This window comes from Selaginella moellendorffii, unplaced genomic scaffold (genome assembly GCF_000143415.4).
Source record: "Selaginella moellendorffii unplaced genomic scaffold, v1.0 SELMOscaffold_17, whole genome shotgun sequence".
Classification (NCBI taxonomy): domain Eukaryota; kingdom Viridiplantae; phylum Streptophyta; class Lycopodiopsida; order Selaginellales; family Selaginellaceae; genus Selaginella; species Selaginella moellendorffii.
In genome coordinates, this window is record NW_003314278.1 from 933,563 (window position 1) to 949,042 (window position 15,480).

At 39.5% G+C, this 15,480-nt stretch overlaps 1 protein-coding gene across 1 annotated transcript; it reads right to left on the reverse strand.

The window, feature by feature from the left end:
- Window positions 1-5,938: 5,938 nt before the first annotated feature.
- On the reverse strand, window positions 5,939-11,902 carry LOC9643004 (intraflagellar transport protein 52 homolog). The gene is made up of 14 exons (XM_024676644.1): window positions 11,845-11,902; window positions 11,457-11,545; window positions 11,043-11,285; window positions 10,808-10,898; window positions 10,293-10,352; window positions 8,009-8,072; window positions 7,863-7,950; window positions 7,676-7,813; window positions 7,246-7,489; window positions 7,049-7,197; window positions 6,911-7,006; window positions 6,724-6,867; window positions 6,535-6,675; window positions 5,939-6,049 (listed from the first exon to the last, which is right to left on the reverse strand). The coding sequence occupies exons 1-14, from the start codon at window positions 11,900-11,902 to the stop codon at window positions 5,939-5,941; spliced, it is 1,716 nt and encodes a 571-aa protein (XP_024532412.1).
- Window positions 11,903-15,480: the final 3,578 nt, after the last annotated feature.

Sequence of the window (15,480 nt, forward strand, 5' to 3'; positions counted from 1 at the left end):
ATTAAGCTACATGCTTAAAATAATTTAATTTATGGATAGATGTAATTATGGTTTTAATGTTTCATGAAAATAAATTAGTCACTTTTAATAAAAGAACATATATGAAACACAAACCCAAAATATGAATAAAAATGAATAACATATGTTTCAAATTATAAGCTTGGATGGATCATTAGTAAGTTGTAGTAAAAATTATATTCTCTTTTGAAGAAGTCTCATTCTTGAAGTGTATTCTTGATGTTCCTACTATTTGACCTTGGAAATAAAAGAAATCCACAAGAAAGTCCCATAGGATTTACTAGGCTAACATATTTGCATGATAGGGTTTTCAAAAAGTTATCTAACTTTAGGCATCTAGGAAGTCATATCACTAACTTGAGTGATGGGTAAATAAGAAATCAAAACTCAAATACTTACAGTTTTTTTTTTATTTTCTCAAGGATATTTTTCTCATATGAAGTTCCCTTACTTTACTTTAATCTAGCCCCTATTTCAAAATATATATTCTTGGTAACAGTTTTTCAATTTGCCTTTACTTGCTGGAATTAAGCTTAATATTTGATAAACTAATTTGGAAAGGTATTCTTTTTTACTAAAGTGAACCTATGATAGAGGGTAAACATATCTCACAAGTGTGTTGCTAAAATGATGTATTAATTGGAAGAAGGAATCATTGGCACAAGAGGGCATTCTTTTAGATTTGCAACTATAAGGAGTAAAAGGGTGTAGTTGATGGGACAAATGTTCCTTCTTAGAGAGGAATGAAACAAATATTCAGTAACAAATAATGACTTCCTAATGCACTATGTGCTCATCACATTTTATCTTATAACAACAGGTGTTTTATATAAGTTCAAGTACCAACTTAGCATAGTTGCTAGCACTTTTTGAAGTCAAAGGAATCCCTCCCTTTTCTAATAGCATTTAAAAAAACAGAATGACAAATGATAGCTGTAGCAATGAAACTCACAACTTCATGGACAATTCAAAAATATGGTATAGGGGATTGTCTTGATATATAAAACTTAGTCAACACAGTTTCCCATGATAAATTATTTCAATAGCTACGACAAATTAACACACCATTAGTTGTCATTGAATAAATATATGTCATTATTCTTGTATACTATCAAGGAGTTAAATAGATTGAATGCACTATTTGCATTAAATAAGGATGTCCACTGTGTTTAGCTTACACATGAATGCCCTTGAGAGTTTAATGTGGCATTAAAACTTTTTGGAGATCCATATAACTAACCATTTCATTCTCACAATAAAATCTATGGAAGGTAGTCTGCATTGTAGTTAGATCTATTAGGGTCAAAATTTTCTGTGAACCTGTCATTCCTTTTGATCATCAAGGTATGCAGCACACAGCAAGACATGATGTTGTTCACAAGGATGCCTAGATGTCCTCTAAATCCCTTCTAACCAAGAAATTTCTATTGCCTCTTTAAAATTCCAAAAGATTGCTTGACAACAATCCTCATAGAAGAATGAAGAAAGTTGTATTGCTCTTTGCCATGAAATTTGTTTGGATATAAGACCAAAACCAGTAAAACACACTTTTATCCTCTGTCAGCAATGATATACAATGGAATGTCCCCAAACGCTGTGTGGTATACTGGACCACATAAACACTTCTTCTCTATCTATGCCTTCTTCAAACCACTAGAATTCCAAACTTGTCTATCTGGAGCACTACCTACTATCCCTATTGTTATGTAAGGGAATGAAGTCTTACTGTCTATCACAACTTGAACTACCATTGAGTAGTACTTTTTTGCCTTAGCATACCAATCTATTGCATCCTCTGAACCTAGGAGCTTGATTGCCATATGAGTGCAATCCATTGCACCACAACAACTTGGGAATCCATACAATCTCTGAAATCATGCTATATCTTCATTTATTCCCTCCTCATCTGCCAATGGATCATTAGTCCTTCATGCTCAAGCAATGAATACCTGAATCAACATAAACAAGCTTGAGTGCATGAAGCCACTCTAAATGCATCACCAATTATTTGCCATATATCCCTGAATGCCAAGCGTTTCAAAGCAATAGCTACTTGCTTTGAAATAGCTAAGTGCTACTTTGGTATTTCTACCAAATCTAGAAGAGGCCTCCTAGCCAATTTTGGAGCAAGCTCGTCACAAAGAAAAGTGAATGTAGATATTAAAAAACTTCTCTAAATCTTTGTGGATTTATATGGAGAACCTAAAGCTCTGTTTGATACCACCAGTGGAGACTTCTTGGCTTGATGTAATCCACACTGATCAATGCCCTAGGAGCTCCTTTTTAGTTATCACTTTTTCAATAAATGAAGTTGCAGTAGGACATGGCATAGAAAGCACTATAGCAATCGCTTCCTCCACCATTTGAATGAACAAAAGCTTTCTTGAAACTGGAATTAAGATCATGTCCTCCTCCAGAAAGAACAACTCTACCAAATTTAAGTACCTCATCACAATCTCTACAGCATGGGAAATGATTGCCAAGGAAGAATTGCCAAGCTATGGCATGCTATGCACTCAATTTAGGGTAAAAAAAAATGGCACCCTAATCCATTATGATGTGGAAAAAAAGAAGCTAATGTGTAGCCTTATGTGGCATATAAAAAAGAGGGTTACATGTAATGTAACCATTAAAAAAAAAGGAGGGGAAAGTTGTGGGGTGAGGAGAAATTTCCAGGTGGGTGGAGCATGGAACCCCACCCTAAGGGAACTACTCCTTATTCACATGGGCATAAATTAAAAATGCCTTGAGATGGAAAATGCTTAGTAGTCTATTGCTTAACCCCAATGAGCTTATAGAAGTGATGAACCTGATCTAGAATGACCAAATAATATACCAAATTGAGGAATATGATTAAGCCACCTCTTCATGTGTTGAATAATTCTTTTAAGCTTTGAGTCCAAGCTTGTATTATTCTATTCCAGTAAACCATTTAAGAAATAGTGTTTGGTTGCAATCACTAAGTAAAAACTAAATAAACCAAGTGCTTGTTATATATTGAACTTAAGCAAGTTTTAATAAATTGTTCTCTTTTTAGAATTAACATCTAACTATCCCAGCGGAGCTGGGTTCCCTGCTAGTGCTACACTTTTGTAGCATTAGGATTAAAATATTCACGAATATTCTATAGGGCTTTCACTTGCTTTCATTTTGGCGTGGTGTGCGGTGCGCGGTGTTGTTGGCTATGAGTACTGGTGATGCCCATGGAGCAGCGAGGCATGGTGTTGGCAAGCGTACCACGGCAGAAACGAGGTAAGAGATCAATCCTAGGCATTTCTAGGCATTTCTAGCACATTTTAGAGCATTTTACTTCTAGCCAAGCATGCTATGGATGACTAGAGCAGGTTTTCACGGTGTTGGTGTTGGAGGTCTTGGCTTAGGTTCTCACGGTGTTGGTGTTAGAAGTCTTGGCTTAGGTGCTGGTGGAACTCTTAGCCCAGATTCTCACTGTGTTGCTGCTGGAAGTTTTGGACCAAGTGCTGGTGGAAGTCTTGGTGCAGATTCTCATGATGTTGCTGTTGGAGATCTTGGACCAGGTGCTGGTGGAACTCTTCTTCCTAGAGCAAGTGCAAGCTCTCACTGTCTTGCTGTTGGTGGAAGTGGAAGCAGTGGTAGTGAATCAGGTGTAGGAACTCTTGTTCCTAGTTTTGGAGCTACTACAAGTTCTCATGGTGTTGCTACTAGTGTTCCTGGTGGAGGTATCATGAGTTTTGGTGGTCCAAGTGTTCGTGATCGACAATCCAATTGGTTTTCTTAAATAGATTCATATGATATTGCTAGAGCAAGAGGGAAATAGCTAGCACTGGATATTTTGAGAAGATTAGATTGAGCAGTAGCATCGCAACATTGGATCACTAGCAGCAGCATCGCATAACTGCGATGAAGGATCTTCACTGGGAAATTTCGAGCCAGCATTGGATATTTCAGGGCATAAATAGTTAAATCCAAAGAAGCGCCACCTTTAAATGGCATGTTGTAAAAGGTATAACTTATAATAGCTGGTGTGAACATAGCATCATTAAATTAGCTAATTTAATGGGAGTGTGAACCAGTTAACATTATCCAAAGTTTTTATCACCCAAAATGACTAATAACTACTAATGCTATTATTAACTAATATTGGTGTGAAAAGAATAACATTAAAGTTTTAAATTAGGCTAAAATCCTCTGATGTAAAAGGCATAAATTAATGGTGGGTGCAATAACCCCCTTAGACTCATAACTATTATCAAAACTTGTCTCTATGTTTCCCTTCACTTAACCTTTTAGACCACTATTAACTTGAACTAACAACCTTCATCCTTGTCCAACACTGCATATAGGAGGTCAAACTCACCTTGTTCATTCTTCACATCCTCTTTATCCCCTTTTTGAAAGAAAAAAAGTTTTAAAACCCTAGTTTTGTTTGGACTCACTATACTTACTTTACTCTGCCATCAACAAATGTCATTGGCTTTGATAAAGTAAGAAGGGGATAGCGAAACTCATAGCCAAAGGACATCATTGTAGAAAAGGATTGGTTCAGGCTACTAAGTATCTACTTAGTTGAAAGCATTTTTTATCGAGTTTGTGGGACAAAAGCGTGACTGCCAATCTTTGATAGCATACACCGGTCCAGAAACTTTTTCATGGGGTCATGCATCCATTCCAATTTCCTGCTGCTTATTAAAAAGACCTGGCATAGCTGCAGTGATAGTGTAAATAAGATCCTACGTATTCCAACCACTAAAGTTGCCCCATGTTTTAATTTTCAAAAGGTAGTTAGTTCGCAGTATCTAGCAATCGCACTCAGAGCGGTGTTACAGGACCCAGGAGGATTCCTTATTACATTAGCTTCTGAGCACATTTGGGGCCCGGTATTCATCCGGGTCGACTGGGGAGCATCCCGACCCTGATTCCGGGCATGGGATCCTCCAGGAGGAGCCCTCGCCATATAAGTGGCTTAAAAATAAAATTTCTTGTTCCTTTGCAATGCGCCAGATCCACACAGCATTATGTAATGTGTAGCTTGGTGGGTTTAATGTAGATCAGAAAATCCCAGCTAGCGCACATGTCTGGATCATTGTCCTCCAGACCAACGTGATAAAGCTGGAATCTCGCGTTTTACATTATGTTCTGAGCTATGCTCCACAGGTTGCTGGAGGCAACGGGCTGGTGCTTGGAAGCCCATATATAGCACCGAAACGAACTCAAAATTTATATAACGTTTTTAATTGTTGATCGCTGTCTAGGCAGGATGCTCACACTTGGAAACAGTAGCATTTGAACATTCATGTGACTGTCACCTGGGAAGTCTAGCATTTCCAACACACAAGAAAATCAAATTTCTAGCAGCACATTGATAGCTTTTAACATCCATAAGCCGCTAGCATCTTCCCCGTGGTCAACATCAATCGTTCTTAGCTCGCTTGATCTTTTGAAGTATTTTCTTTAGTGATTGAACCGAAAATATACCCATATCAATTTTCTGCCTAAACATGCATCTTACCGATTAAGTGTTGAGCAATTTGGAACGGTTTCTTATAGTCGTTGGATACCAAGAACACCATCAGGTAGCAGCATATCAAAACAGAGTGCCAATTCGTCATACACCAGACTTCCATGACCACTGTCCTGCTGTATTAATCAATCAAGACCTTTGTGAGATCTGGGTTAGCGCACACATTGGCACTGTAGCGCTACTTCTGTATCATCAGTCCTGCTACGGGAACAAACCCAGTAGATCTGCTTAACCTACAATGGCCCACATTGCAGTCGGAGCTCAATGGAGCAACCCTGGCTGCCTTACCTATTTAAAGTATGAGGTAGTGTGTTCCACCCTCAATGCCTCTAATCATCCGCTTTATTTGATTAAACTCGGTAAGAGCTCCAGCTATACTATCCTGAGGGAAACTTCACAGGGTACCAGCTATTCTATGGTTTAATAAATGGCCCCTATACCAGCAAGTTCACCATCCTTTGGACCCAGAGCTTCAGCAATCTTGCTTATCCCACTGCACAGGCCCGACTGAGCAGCTCGAAAGGAGCTCTCCTTTGAGCCCAGCAGGACTGGTAAAATACCTTGACCGAGACCATGCATCTATGATTACTTGTCTTAAGAATCAACTCCGCTGTAGCTTTAGCTAAGGAGGCAATATATACAACCGTGTTGGAGCTGATTTCTCTAAAGAAAAGATTGACATGCAAAATATGAATTGAGATATCCAAACTTATTTCCCAAACAATCTTGGAGAATCATCGAAGCCTGTTTTCTTCATTGTCACTATCTCTTCAAATAAGATTGTTAAACTCGATTTTGCCAGCTCTCTAGAATGCAGACCATGGCATACAACCTGCTAAAACATAGGAATTGTGAATGCATTCTCGTTTAAATACTCTTTCAAACCTTTGGCATGATTCCGATTATTGCTGCCGCTTCAAGAATATACAAAACCAGGTCCTCTGGCTCTACTCCTTTGCACTGCGGTGCTTAGTGAAAAACATAAAACACAAGTAAGCTGAAGTCACATTACTTACCTTGTTAGTTAGTTGTGCAAGTCTTGCACATGGTGAAGCAAAGCAATCGTCAAGGTCAAATAAGTCTATTTCTGGTAACTTTGGTTCCTTCAAAACTGGGGAAAACACAGCGGGCTGAAGAGGTGGTAATGGAGTCTCAAACTAAAAAAAGCCACTCTCAATTTCGTAAAATGAAAAAGCCACTCATACCTGAGGTGCGATCAGTGTCAAAGGAGCATGCTTAACTCCAAGAGATCTATACAAATTACCCGTTTCAGGTATTAAGTCTGTGTGGTACTTAAAAAGACTGTTGTCAAGAAGCTGCGTAAAGTCTTTGGGTATATCATCGGCCTCCTGAAAAGACTTCAACATGAAATTCCTTCAAGAGAAACCTTACTTGTAAGCAACAACGTAGTCGGTTAGCTAAAGCTTCTGTGTTTGGGATTTGTTCAAGTTCTCTAGCATCCGGTTCCTCAATGTTCACTTTTTCCAGCTGAAGTAAGACAGTTAATGACCTTTGCGGATAATGTTGTACCTCAAGAGACTTTTCTTTATAAAGCCAAAGAAAGACAAAATCTGAGAGCGTAGCGTTATCTTCCTTGTCTAGCCAGACATCCTCAAACATTGCTACGCTTCCAGTCACAGCTACTCGTCCTTTGCCTTTAGTTCCTTGCCATAATGCTCCTGGAATATTCAATTGAAATAGGGAAAACTAGACTTCTTGAAGAGTACCAATGGAGCACTGCACTGGTTGAGACATAAACCCAGAAGAAAGTATGGTTGTTGCCGGTTTTTGAACGCTTAATGTAGTGCCATATGGGTATAGAAATCGAAGTTCATTTCTTGAATTATCATATTCAATATCGTCAGGCTCCCAAAACCTGCTTATTATCCTATTATTATTATTGAACGAAGAAAAAAGTTCACACCTTGGATCTGAATTGTATTCTCGCCCGCAAAAACTTCTACCTGAAAACTATAACGAAAAAATGTTTAATAAAATACTTGAATGACGAGTATTAGCTAATACTTCGTTCAGTTCTTCACATATGATACCATCTGTCACAATAACTTCTTTGGGATGAAAATACTTATCCTGAATGGTCTGGACCTGGAAAACATACAGGTCCATTGTGTCATTTAAATAAATTCAAGTCCTCACCACTCCATCGGAATTGATTGTAATCCCGTATTCTTGCGTCAAATCGTTTAGATTCGTATTTTGGGCGATATCACCACCTTCTTTGCTTAGAAAAATCACTGAACCACCACTGCTTACATAGGATCGCAAGTTGTCTATCTGGTTTGATTTCATGGTTTATCTCTGTCTATTAGGACATAGATTTTACCTCCGCCGTGCTGAATTTTTCCCTTGGGCATCCAAATATAATGATAGAAGCTTCTTGCAGATTTTCCAAAGAAAGCAAGTTTTTGTATCTGACAGGAAAACAATGTGACATATGGAGGGAGGTGGGAGGGAATGAATCACATTGACACTTTAAACTTGCTTCGAAGCCTTCTGGCAAGCTGCTTGAAACCTTGTGAAGGTGTATGAGACTCTAGCAAGCAGAAATTAACCCCAAGGAGTGCACACAATTAGCTTACCGTGCTTAGAGCAATCAAATAGAAGTAAGGGGAGTGACACAGGAACACTATTGTGAGCAGCAATGTCTGCCATTGCCCTTAAAACCTAATTAGTAAAATACGCTTAACGGTGTTGACCGAGATTAATATTTTCTCGCAAATGGGGAGCAACACACGAATCCAGTCACCTTAAAGGTTCTGTTTGGTGGAATGGCTAACAAAATAGTGGGGAGGAGAGAGCAGGTGGCAGTACGTTGCTTGGGGCAGGGGATTGTGCAATCCAACATCACCTGGATCGAAAGCTGGGGGCATATTCATTGTACGTTAAGTGCTCAAACAACACAAAATAAAAACCCCACAAGTATAATGGTTTCTTGCTTGTTATGGTTATATCAGCTTCCAGCGCGCAATTCGTCTAGGATTGTAGACAGCTTGTTCACCTGGATTCCGACTGATGTTAGGTATTTCGTCAGTCACAGGCATGGACTTGCCTTAGACGTTGACAGGGCCTTCATCCTCTCCAGCTCTTTAAGATCATTCTCAAGATGGGAAACCTTGCAAAAAGATTCCGTCAGCTCCTCGTCTTTCAGCTTTAAAGCTGTAGCAATATTTCTCTCTCTTATCTGCAAATCTTAATTAAGCAAAGGACAAGTGAAAACTCTCGGGTACCTCAAGTTCAAAGTTCACCCCTTTTATATGTTCCATCTCAGCCAGGACATGCACTAGTTTTTCTTCTACTTCTTTCTTTTCCTAGACAGATTACCAAAATAAGATGTGTAAAATTCTGTTTAGGCACCCACGTTGGTTGTTGAATGAAACTTCTCATTGGCTTGATCTCTTTCTAACGCGATTGACTTTTCTCGGTTTTCATATAGGGATTTAACCCGATTTATCTCCTCCTTCACGTATCTGAATTACAAGTTTAACGGGTTTCAAGAAATAGCAGATACCTTAGCATCTCGTCCTTTTCACTTAGTTTATTCTTGAGGATGGAGTAGTCATGTTCCAACGTTAGAAAGGATTTCTTTTGCAATCTTATTTCTTCTTCAAGCTCATTTATAACCATATCTTGTGCCGATACTTCTTTCCTTAATGCTCGACCCTAGGCAGAAGCATATTTAAGAAAAAAGATTTAACAGCATAATCCACCTGCTCAACTTCATCTCGGAATCTGGTGCTCCACTCATTTTCAAGTAGATCCACCGAAGACTTCACCTCCTTTAAAGCGTTTTTTGTGTGAGATAGTTCGAGCTTCAATTCCTTGATGCTATCATTTTGACAATCAAGCATTTTTGTTTTGATTCGAACCGCATCAGTACTTGTTTCAAGTTGTTCTGAAATGGAACTGAGCCGTGTACTGAGCTTTCCTTTTTCCTCCTTGAGAGACTGAACAAGATTGCGTAGAGACTGTTCTTGACTTTGTCGTTCTTTGTCTCCAGCCTTTGAGGCTTCTATACATTTGTTTAGCATGTCATCTGACATGGCTGCCTGCTTTCTCAAGGAGACTGCTTCCGCTCTAAGTGTTTCTATTTCCTGGCAGATCAAGAAATTACGAATTCGGCATATGTAATATGCATACCTCAGTGGATGCTGCAATTTCAGCTTGTGTGGACTGCAGCTTCAGCTTCTGTGCACGCAATAAAAGTCAGCAAGTACATTTTGCTGTTTCCTCGAACCTGTGAGTGCACAACAACAGTAAGCTCTGCTAGAAGCGCTTCAGCATCTTGCTCCTAAACACAAAGGAAGCGTTAGCTCAAAATCAAAGCTGACAAACGCACCTTTTGGATAACAGTTTTTAACGCATCTCGCAAATCTGCATTTTCTCGGGAAAGCTCCATGCGTATCTTCTCCGTGCGTTCTACACTTGTTTTTCTTTCTGTTTGCAGTTCATGAATTTGTGAGGGAGGAAGAGTGAGTAACGACACACCTTCATTAGCTAGTTCCAGTTCTCTTTCAGTAGATTGAATGTTACATCGTAAGTACTCAAGTTCTTTCTTCCACTTTGTCGTAATTCGTAGCTGCTCAGCTTCTTTTTCCTTTTCAATAGCAGATGCTAACTCTTCATCATGCATTCTAGAGCAACTCAACAAGAACAACGTTAAAATATACTACGTGAATTCTTACAGGCTCAAGCGCGTGATCTCCTCTTTCCATTCACTCCGTTCTTTTGCCAGTAAATTCGAGAGTCTTTTAACCTCCTCGTGAGCTAGAGCTTCTTTGCTTTTGAACGAATCCTAATCTAAAAGCTGACAAAACTGTAAAAGAAAAGATACCAAATTTAGTACCAGCTCGTTACTGCAAAGTTTCAGTTTTGCTTGCTCCTCCTCTAAAGATTTTCTTAGGCGTGACATTGCATCCTGTATATGTTTCTTTTCGGCAGTGACGTCTGTTAAGGTGCTCTCTGCATTCTAAAAGAAAAGACAATAGAATGACACAAGCAACTGTTGGAGCTTACCTTGTGCAAGTAGGTAGCTACATCGAGTGACTCTTTTAGAGCTTTATTTTCCGATTGGTGGGTGAGTAGTTCTGCTTTGGACCTTTCAGAATCATAAAGGAGCTCCTGTATACGTTGGGCAGTATGCGATCCATCGTCCTTTCCTTGGAAATCTAAGCTTCGTAACGCGGAACCCACATGTTTTTACCTTAGGTCTTTCCTGAGGCATGAAGAAACATTCCTTCGCAGGACCTGGTGAGTGTTCCCTTTCTTTACCTCCATGGTTCGGTGAATGTACCATTTTTGGATGTTTTCTTTTGAAAAGGTCCTTCTCGACATTTGTAACCTCGGTTTGAACCTCACTAATCTGTTGGAAAGCGCATCATAGTCAGTTCCTCATTAAAAATGTAGTTGTACCTCCTTACGCATTTTTGGTGGTTCTAATGCATGGTCGACATCCTGCAAGGTCAAATAGTTCAGGAACATAAAGCAGTGACACAGGAACCCGTACTGTGCCTTTCTTGCGGCCTTTATTTGAGGTGCTCTTCATAGTGTCCAGTACTTCCATTAAACGAGCTTCAATATTTTCTAGCCGACTCTCGTGGTCATCTTTCCAGGGAATGGACTCTGTTGGCAATAAATCGTCATTTACCTGAAAAATCTTGCTCTCATCTCCTTTCTTTCCCACAGGGTTCCCATCTAAATATTGTAGGTGTGGAATAGCCGCAGCCAGTGTTGCATGGTAGCATTTTTCCTGACAGACGGGATTTGTATATTTTCCATGTGAAAAGAAAAGCTCCTTGAGATGAGTACATCCAGCAAGTTGCCATAATTCAGCAGGCGATTTTACAAAATTGTCTCTTAAGTCTAAATACGTGAGCCTGCACCAATATTCCAGTTAGCAGCAAAACAAAGAACCTCTTACCTGGCCGATATGCCACTTAATTTTGAAATACGGTTGTGTGACAGAACAAGCTTGCTCAGCGAAATGAGGGATTCCAGGCCTGCTATTTGCTTTACTCGGTTGCACGAGAGATTGAGAACTCTAAGGCTTTTTAAAGTTGATAAGCCTTCGATGCTCTCAAGAAAATTGGAGGACAAATTAAGTTCCTTGAGCAACAAGAGTCCTTCCAGTCCTTCAATTTTGTTGATATGGTTGTTGTGTAAGCTCAGGAACTGTAGATTCTTGAAACTCGACAGGCCCACTATGGAAGTAATAGAGTGCAGCCCTGCCCCGTAGATAAAAATTTCCCTAATCTCCAAATCTGTACTATTGGACAATATGCGATGCTGCAAAGATAAAATTAAAATACCTGTCTTGCGAGGGTTTTGAGCTCGTACATCATAGAGCCGTGGTGCATTGTTTTCCATTACTGGCACGCTGCACTTAGGGATCTGCAGCAGAGTATGGTTTTTTGTTTTTACGTTTAGAAAATGCCAAGAAAATAGATGCAATAATGAAAAGAAACTTCATCATAGGTGAAAGAATCTGATCCAAGCGTGATGCTAAGGGCATTTTCAGTGCCTAGACGTAATCCATGCAAGAATTCAAGCATCACCTCGCCATCCTAAAAGGCGAAGTCTGAATATCTCCTTCTTTTTTCATCTGGAGGCCAAATGGCTCTGTGATTCTTAATTATTTTATTCACAATATTATGAAATCAAATAAATCTCTCCAGGCAATCAGCCTCTTATTTTCTATTAGTGCTGATAAAATGGCTGATGCAACAAGCCATGAGAAGGCCAGCCCTTCCCCAAGAGTAACCACCGCCATAAAAGTATCCAACCCTATTTGGACACGTGTTCTGAGAGGCCCCATTATCCTGTCCTGTGGTTCTGTATCTCCTATCTAGGATAGCCTCTATGGTAATGTACTAACCCTGCACTTGTTGCTGAGCAAGGATCTACTTTGTGCAGGGATTAGTGTCATTGCTCAAGAGGATTTTCAAGCAGAAGGCCTGCTCGGTACTAAATTTGCATTCTCAATGTGTCTGGTGATCAAAAGCTTGAGTGTAAAGGAAGCGCGAATTCTTGTTCTTGGACTAGATAATGCGGGAAAGACAACAATATTGAGGAAACTCACAAATGAGTCTATTTATGATGTTGTTCCTACACAGGTAAATCTTGAACACTTTCACTTTAACGCTACAAGGACAATAGTGATGCAGGGTTTTAATATTAACTCCTTGTTGCGTGGAAAATTTAAGCTTAATGTATGGGATGTCGGTGGTAAGGATATTCATTCAGCATTCATAGTTTGACGCTGTTTTAATAAAGGTGAGCTTGCAAGCAGAAGCTATTGGAGGAACTATTGTGACCAAATTGACGGATTGGTTCTTGCACAGCAATCCAGGGTTCTTCTTAACTGCATTTACTTGCAGGTATATGTCATTGACTGTGAGGACAGAGAGAGACTGGAGGAAAGTGGTATGCAAGCTTGTTCAATACCATAATCTTGATATGTGACTAAAAATCTAGGTGAGGAGCTGATCAATTTCTTAGACGACGTCAAGGACAGAAAATTTCCAGTTCTTGTATTTGCCAATAAGCAAGATTCAGAGTTAGCAATTGCCGAGGATGAGGTAGTTCGTATTCCGTTTCTACACAGGGTTTGATCTTGTAAGCACAGATTACGGACGCATTAAATTTACATTATATTCGTCACCACGCTTGGCAAGTACATGGTTGTTCTGGTAAATAGCTTTCTCTGCCTATTGTGGGCAAAAGGTTTTATTTGTCCACTGGCAGCTCTGACTGGTGGGGGTTTACGAGAAGGTATGAACTGGCTAATGGAACAGCTTCAAAATGGCACCTGACAAACTTTTAAAGTTAGTTTGGTGAGACCTTTCCTATACCATGACTTCTAATGTTCTGCAACAGATGTAAACCATGTTTGCAAGGCTTTGGCACTGGAGATGGGAGATTGATTTAGCCATTTCAATTTTTTTCCTAGCAAATATATCTACCGTCCTGCTTATTGAAACTCAAGCTTTGCTACCAACTTGGATATTTCCAAAGCTGCTCCAAGCACTGCTTAAATGGCATGTTCATGCAAATGGTGATTTTCTCTTAAGAAGGTCCCCGCCTTTCTATTTAGGTATTATTTCTGGAAATATTTTTATTCGAGTACCTCTTATGTTACTGAATGCATATGCATTTTATTATGGTATGCTTAAGGCGGTATTTAGAAAGATTGTAAAACATGCATGCTACAGGGAAAGCATGGGGAGATGCAACCGCTATCCTTTATGGAGTTCATACGACTAGCACATTGGTAGGATTCTGGATCTCTGAGGATGCTTCTTACAGCTAGCATTCGTTTGAACAGATTCCACTGATATTTGAAATTTACTTTGCGAGAGTTTCTAAAAGACAGAGATTACTACTAGTATATTTACCTCAAGTTTTAGTCTCTGTTTACGTTCTAGTACGGGGTCTGATTGGCACAACTGACTTCGAATATGTTCCTGCAAAGAACTCAAGTGCTGCCAATATGTTCCTAAGTTTCTTTTACAGAATCCCTTTATTAAAATCATTAATATTTGGAAGCAAAGCACATACTCCAGCGCATCCTGCTATTGAAAATGCATCGACCATTTCTAATAGCTGGCGGAGACGTAAAAGAAGAATGGGACCGAAAGTGGAGCATCCAGATCTAAAAAGATGGTTCTAACCGAACGCACGAACAGGGTGCAATAAAAACGCCCCCCTACCTCAAGGGAGCTAGAATGAAGACAAGGTAAGAAAGTATTTCTATTGACCAACAAATAAGTTTGCGTAACTGTCCTTAGGAGTCAGTTCCGAAAATCAAAATCAAAGTCCAGGTCAAGGTCAAGATCTAAGTTGCACAAAAGCTCGTCGAATAGAATACCGCTGAGACAGTTTATTGACAATGCAACTATTGTACTAGGTCGCTGAAACCTCTTATTATTGAATTTGTTTTTTAAAAAAGGGTGGGTTCTCCTTACTGATGGTAGCATATGTGTCCGATGATCTCTGCATGCTCTATGGTTGAGCATTCGGACATTAATCCTCGTCCTTTAAATCTCGTGTCCCAGAGACAAACATAGAAAGGAATCCAGGGCCACTGGAAAAAGAACATATAACCATACAATCAAGATCCATGCCTTAGAAATTGCATGGGATCATAGCTAATATTGTAAAAAAAAAATTAAAAAAAACCAGGAGCAAGAAGAAGCTGGCGGCATAGAAGGCTGTCAGTAATCTAGAAAAAAAGTTACCTAGGAGCTAAAAGCATTAAAGTCACCTCTTCATTTTTCTTTTGCACCATATATATTTTGCTGGACAGTCTGGGACTTTTCTCTGTTGCTCCTGAAGAAGGATCATTGGTGCTGAGAGAAACTTGTACGAGTAAGTTGAGTAGGACAAACCTGTAGAGTGGTTTTGCTGTATAGAATCTATAGCTTTTCCCTGGATATCCCAACAGTGGAGGGGTCTGAATCGTTTGTGAATTCCTTGCCGTCCCAACTATTTGGCAAGCGACTGCCTAGTTTTAGATCAGTCCTTGTAGGTTCTAAGCTTGCAAAAAAAAGACTTGATTATAAGCTCCAAAGATCACCTCCACTGCATGTTATGTTGGTGAATAAAGTATATTACTGCTGTAGATTTGCATACCTAATACATACTTGCATGGAATTCCTGTGAGGAAAAAATATGAAAGTTTTGAGAAGCTAAATTTGTAGTTTCCAAGCATTCATCATGTTTCCAGCATGTGTAAGCATTCATGTCTGGTCCTATGAAAGCCACGGTTTTCAAGGCTGAGTTCTTTCTCAGGTATTTAAAAGAGTTAAGCATCTCGACTCGACTATGTTGTCGCTGCCACACTGACAGGCATCTGGTGGCTCCCAGTCGCATGTCATTCTTTTTTAGATGCAGAAGGCAGAAGAGTTCTGGAGAACAGTGTAGCTTGTATTTGGTGATGGGATATG

Coding starts and splice junctions, on each gene's coding strand:
- LOC9643004 (XM_024676644.1), bottom strand. CDS start 11,902: ATGGAAAACAATGCACCACGGCTCTATGATGTACGAGCTCAAAACCCT. Junction 10,353..10,807: donor ACATTCACCGAACCATGGAG/GTAAAGAAAGGG, acceptor TTTCTTTTACAG/TTTTGTCAGCTTTTAGATTA. Junction 7,490..7,675: donor CAATCAATTCCGATGGAGTG/GTGAGGACTTGA, acceptor TTTTCGTTATAG/TTTTCAGGTAGAAGTTTTTG.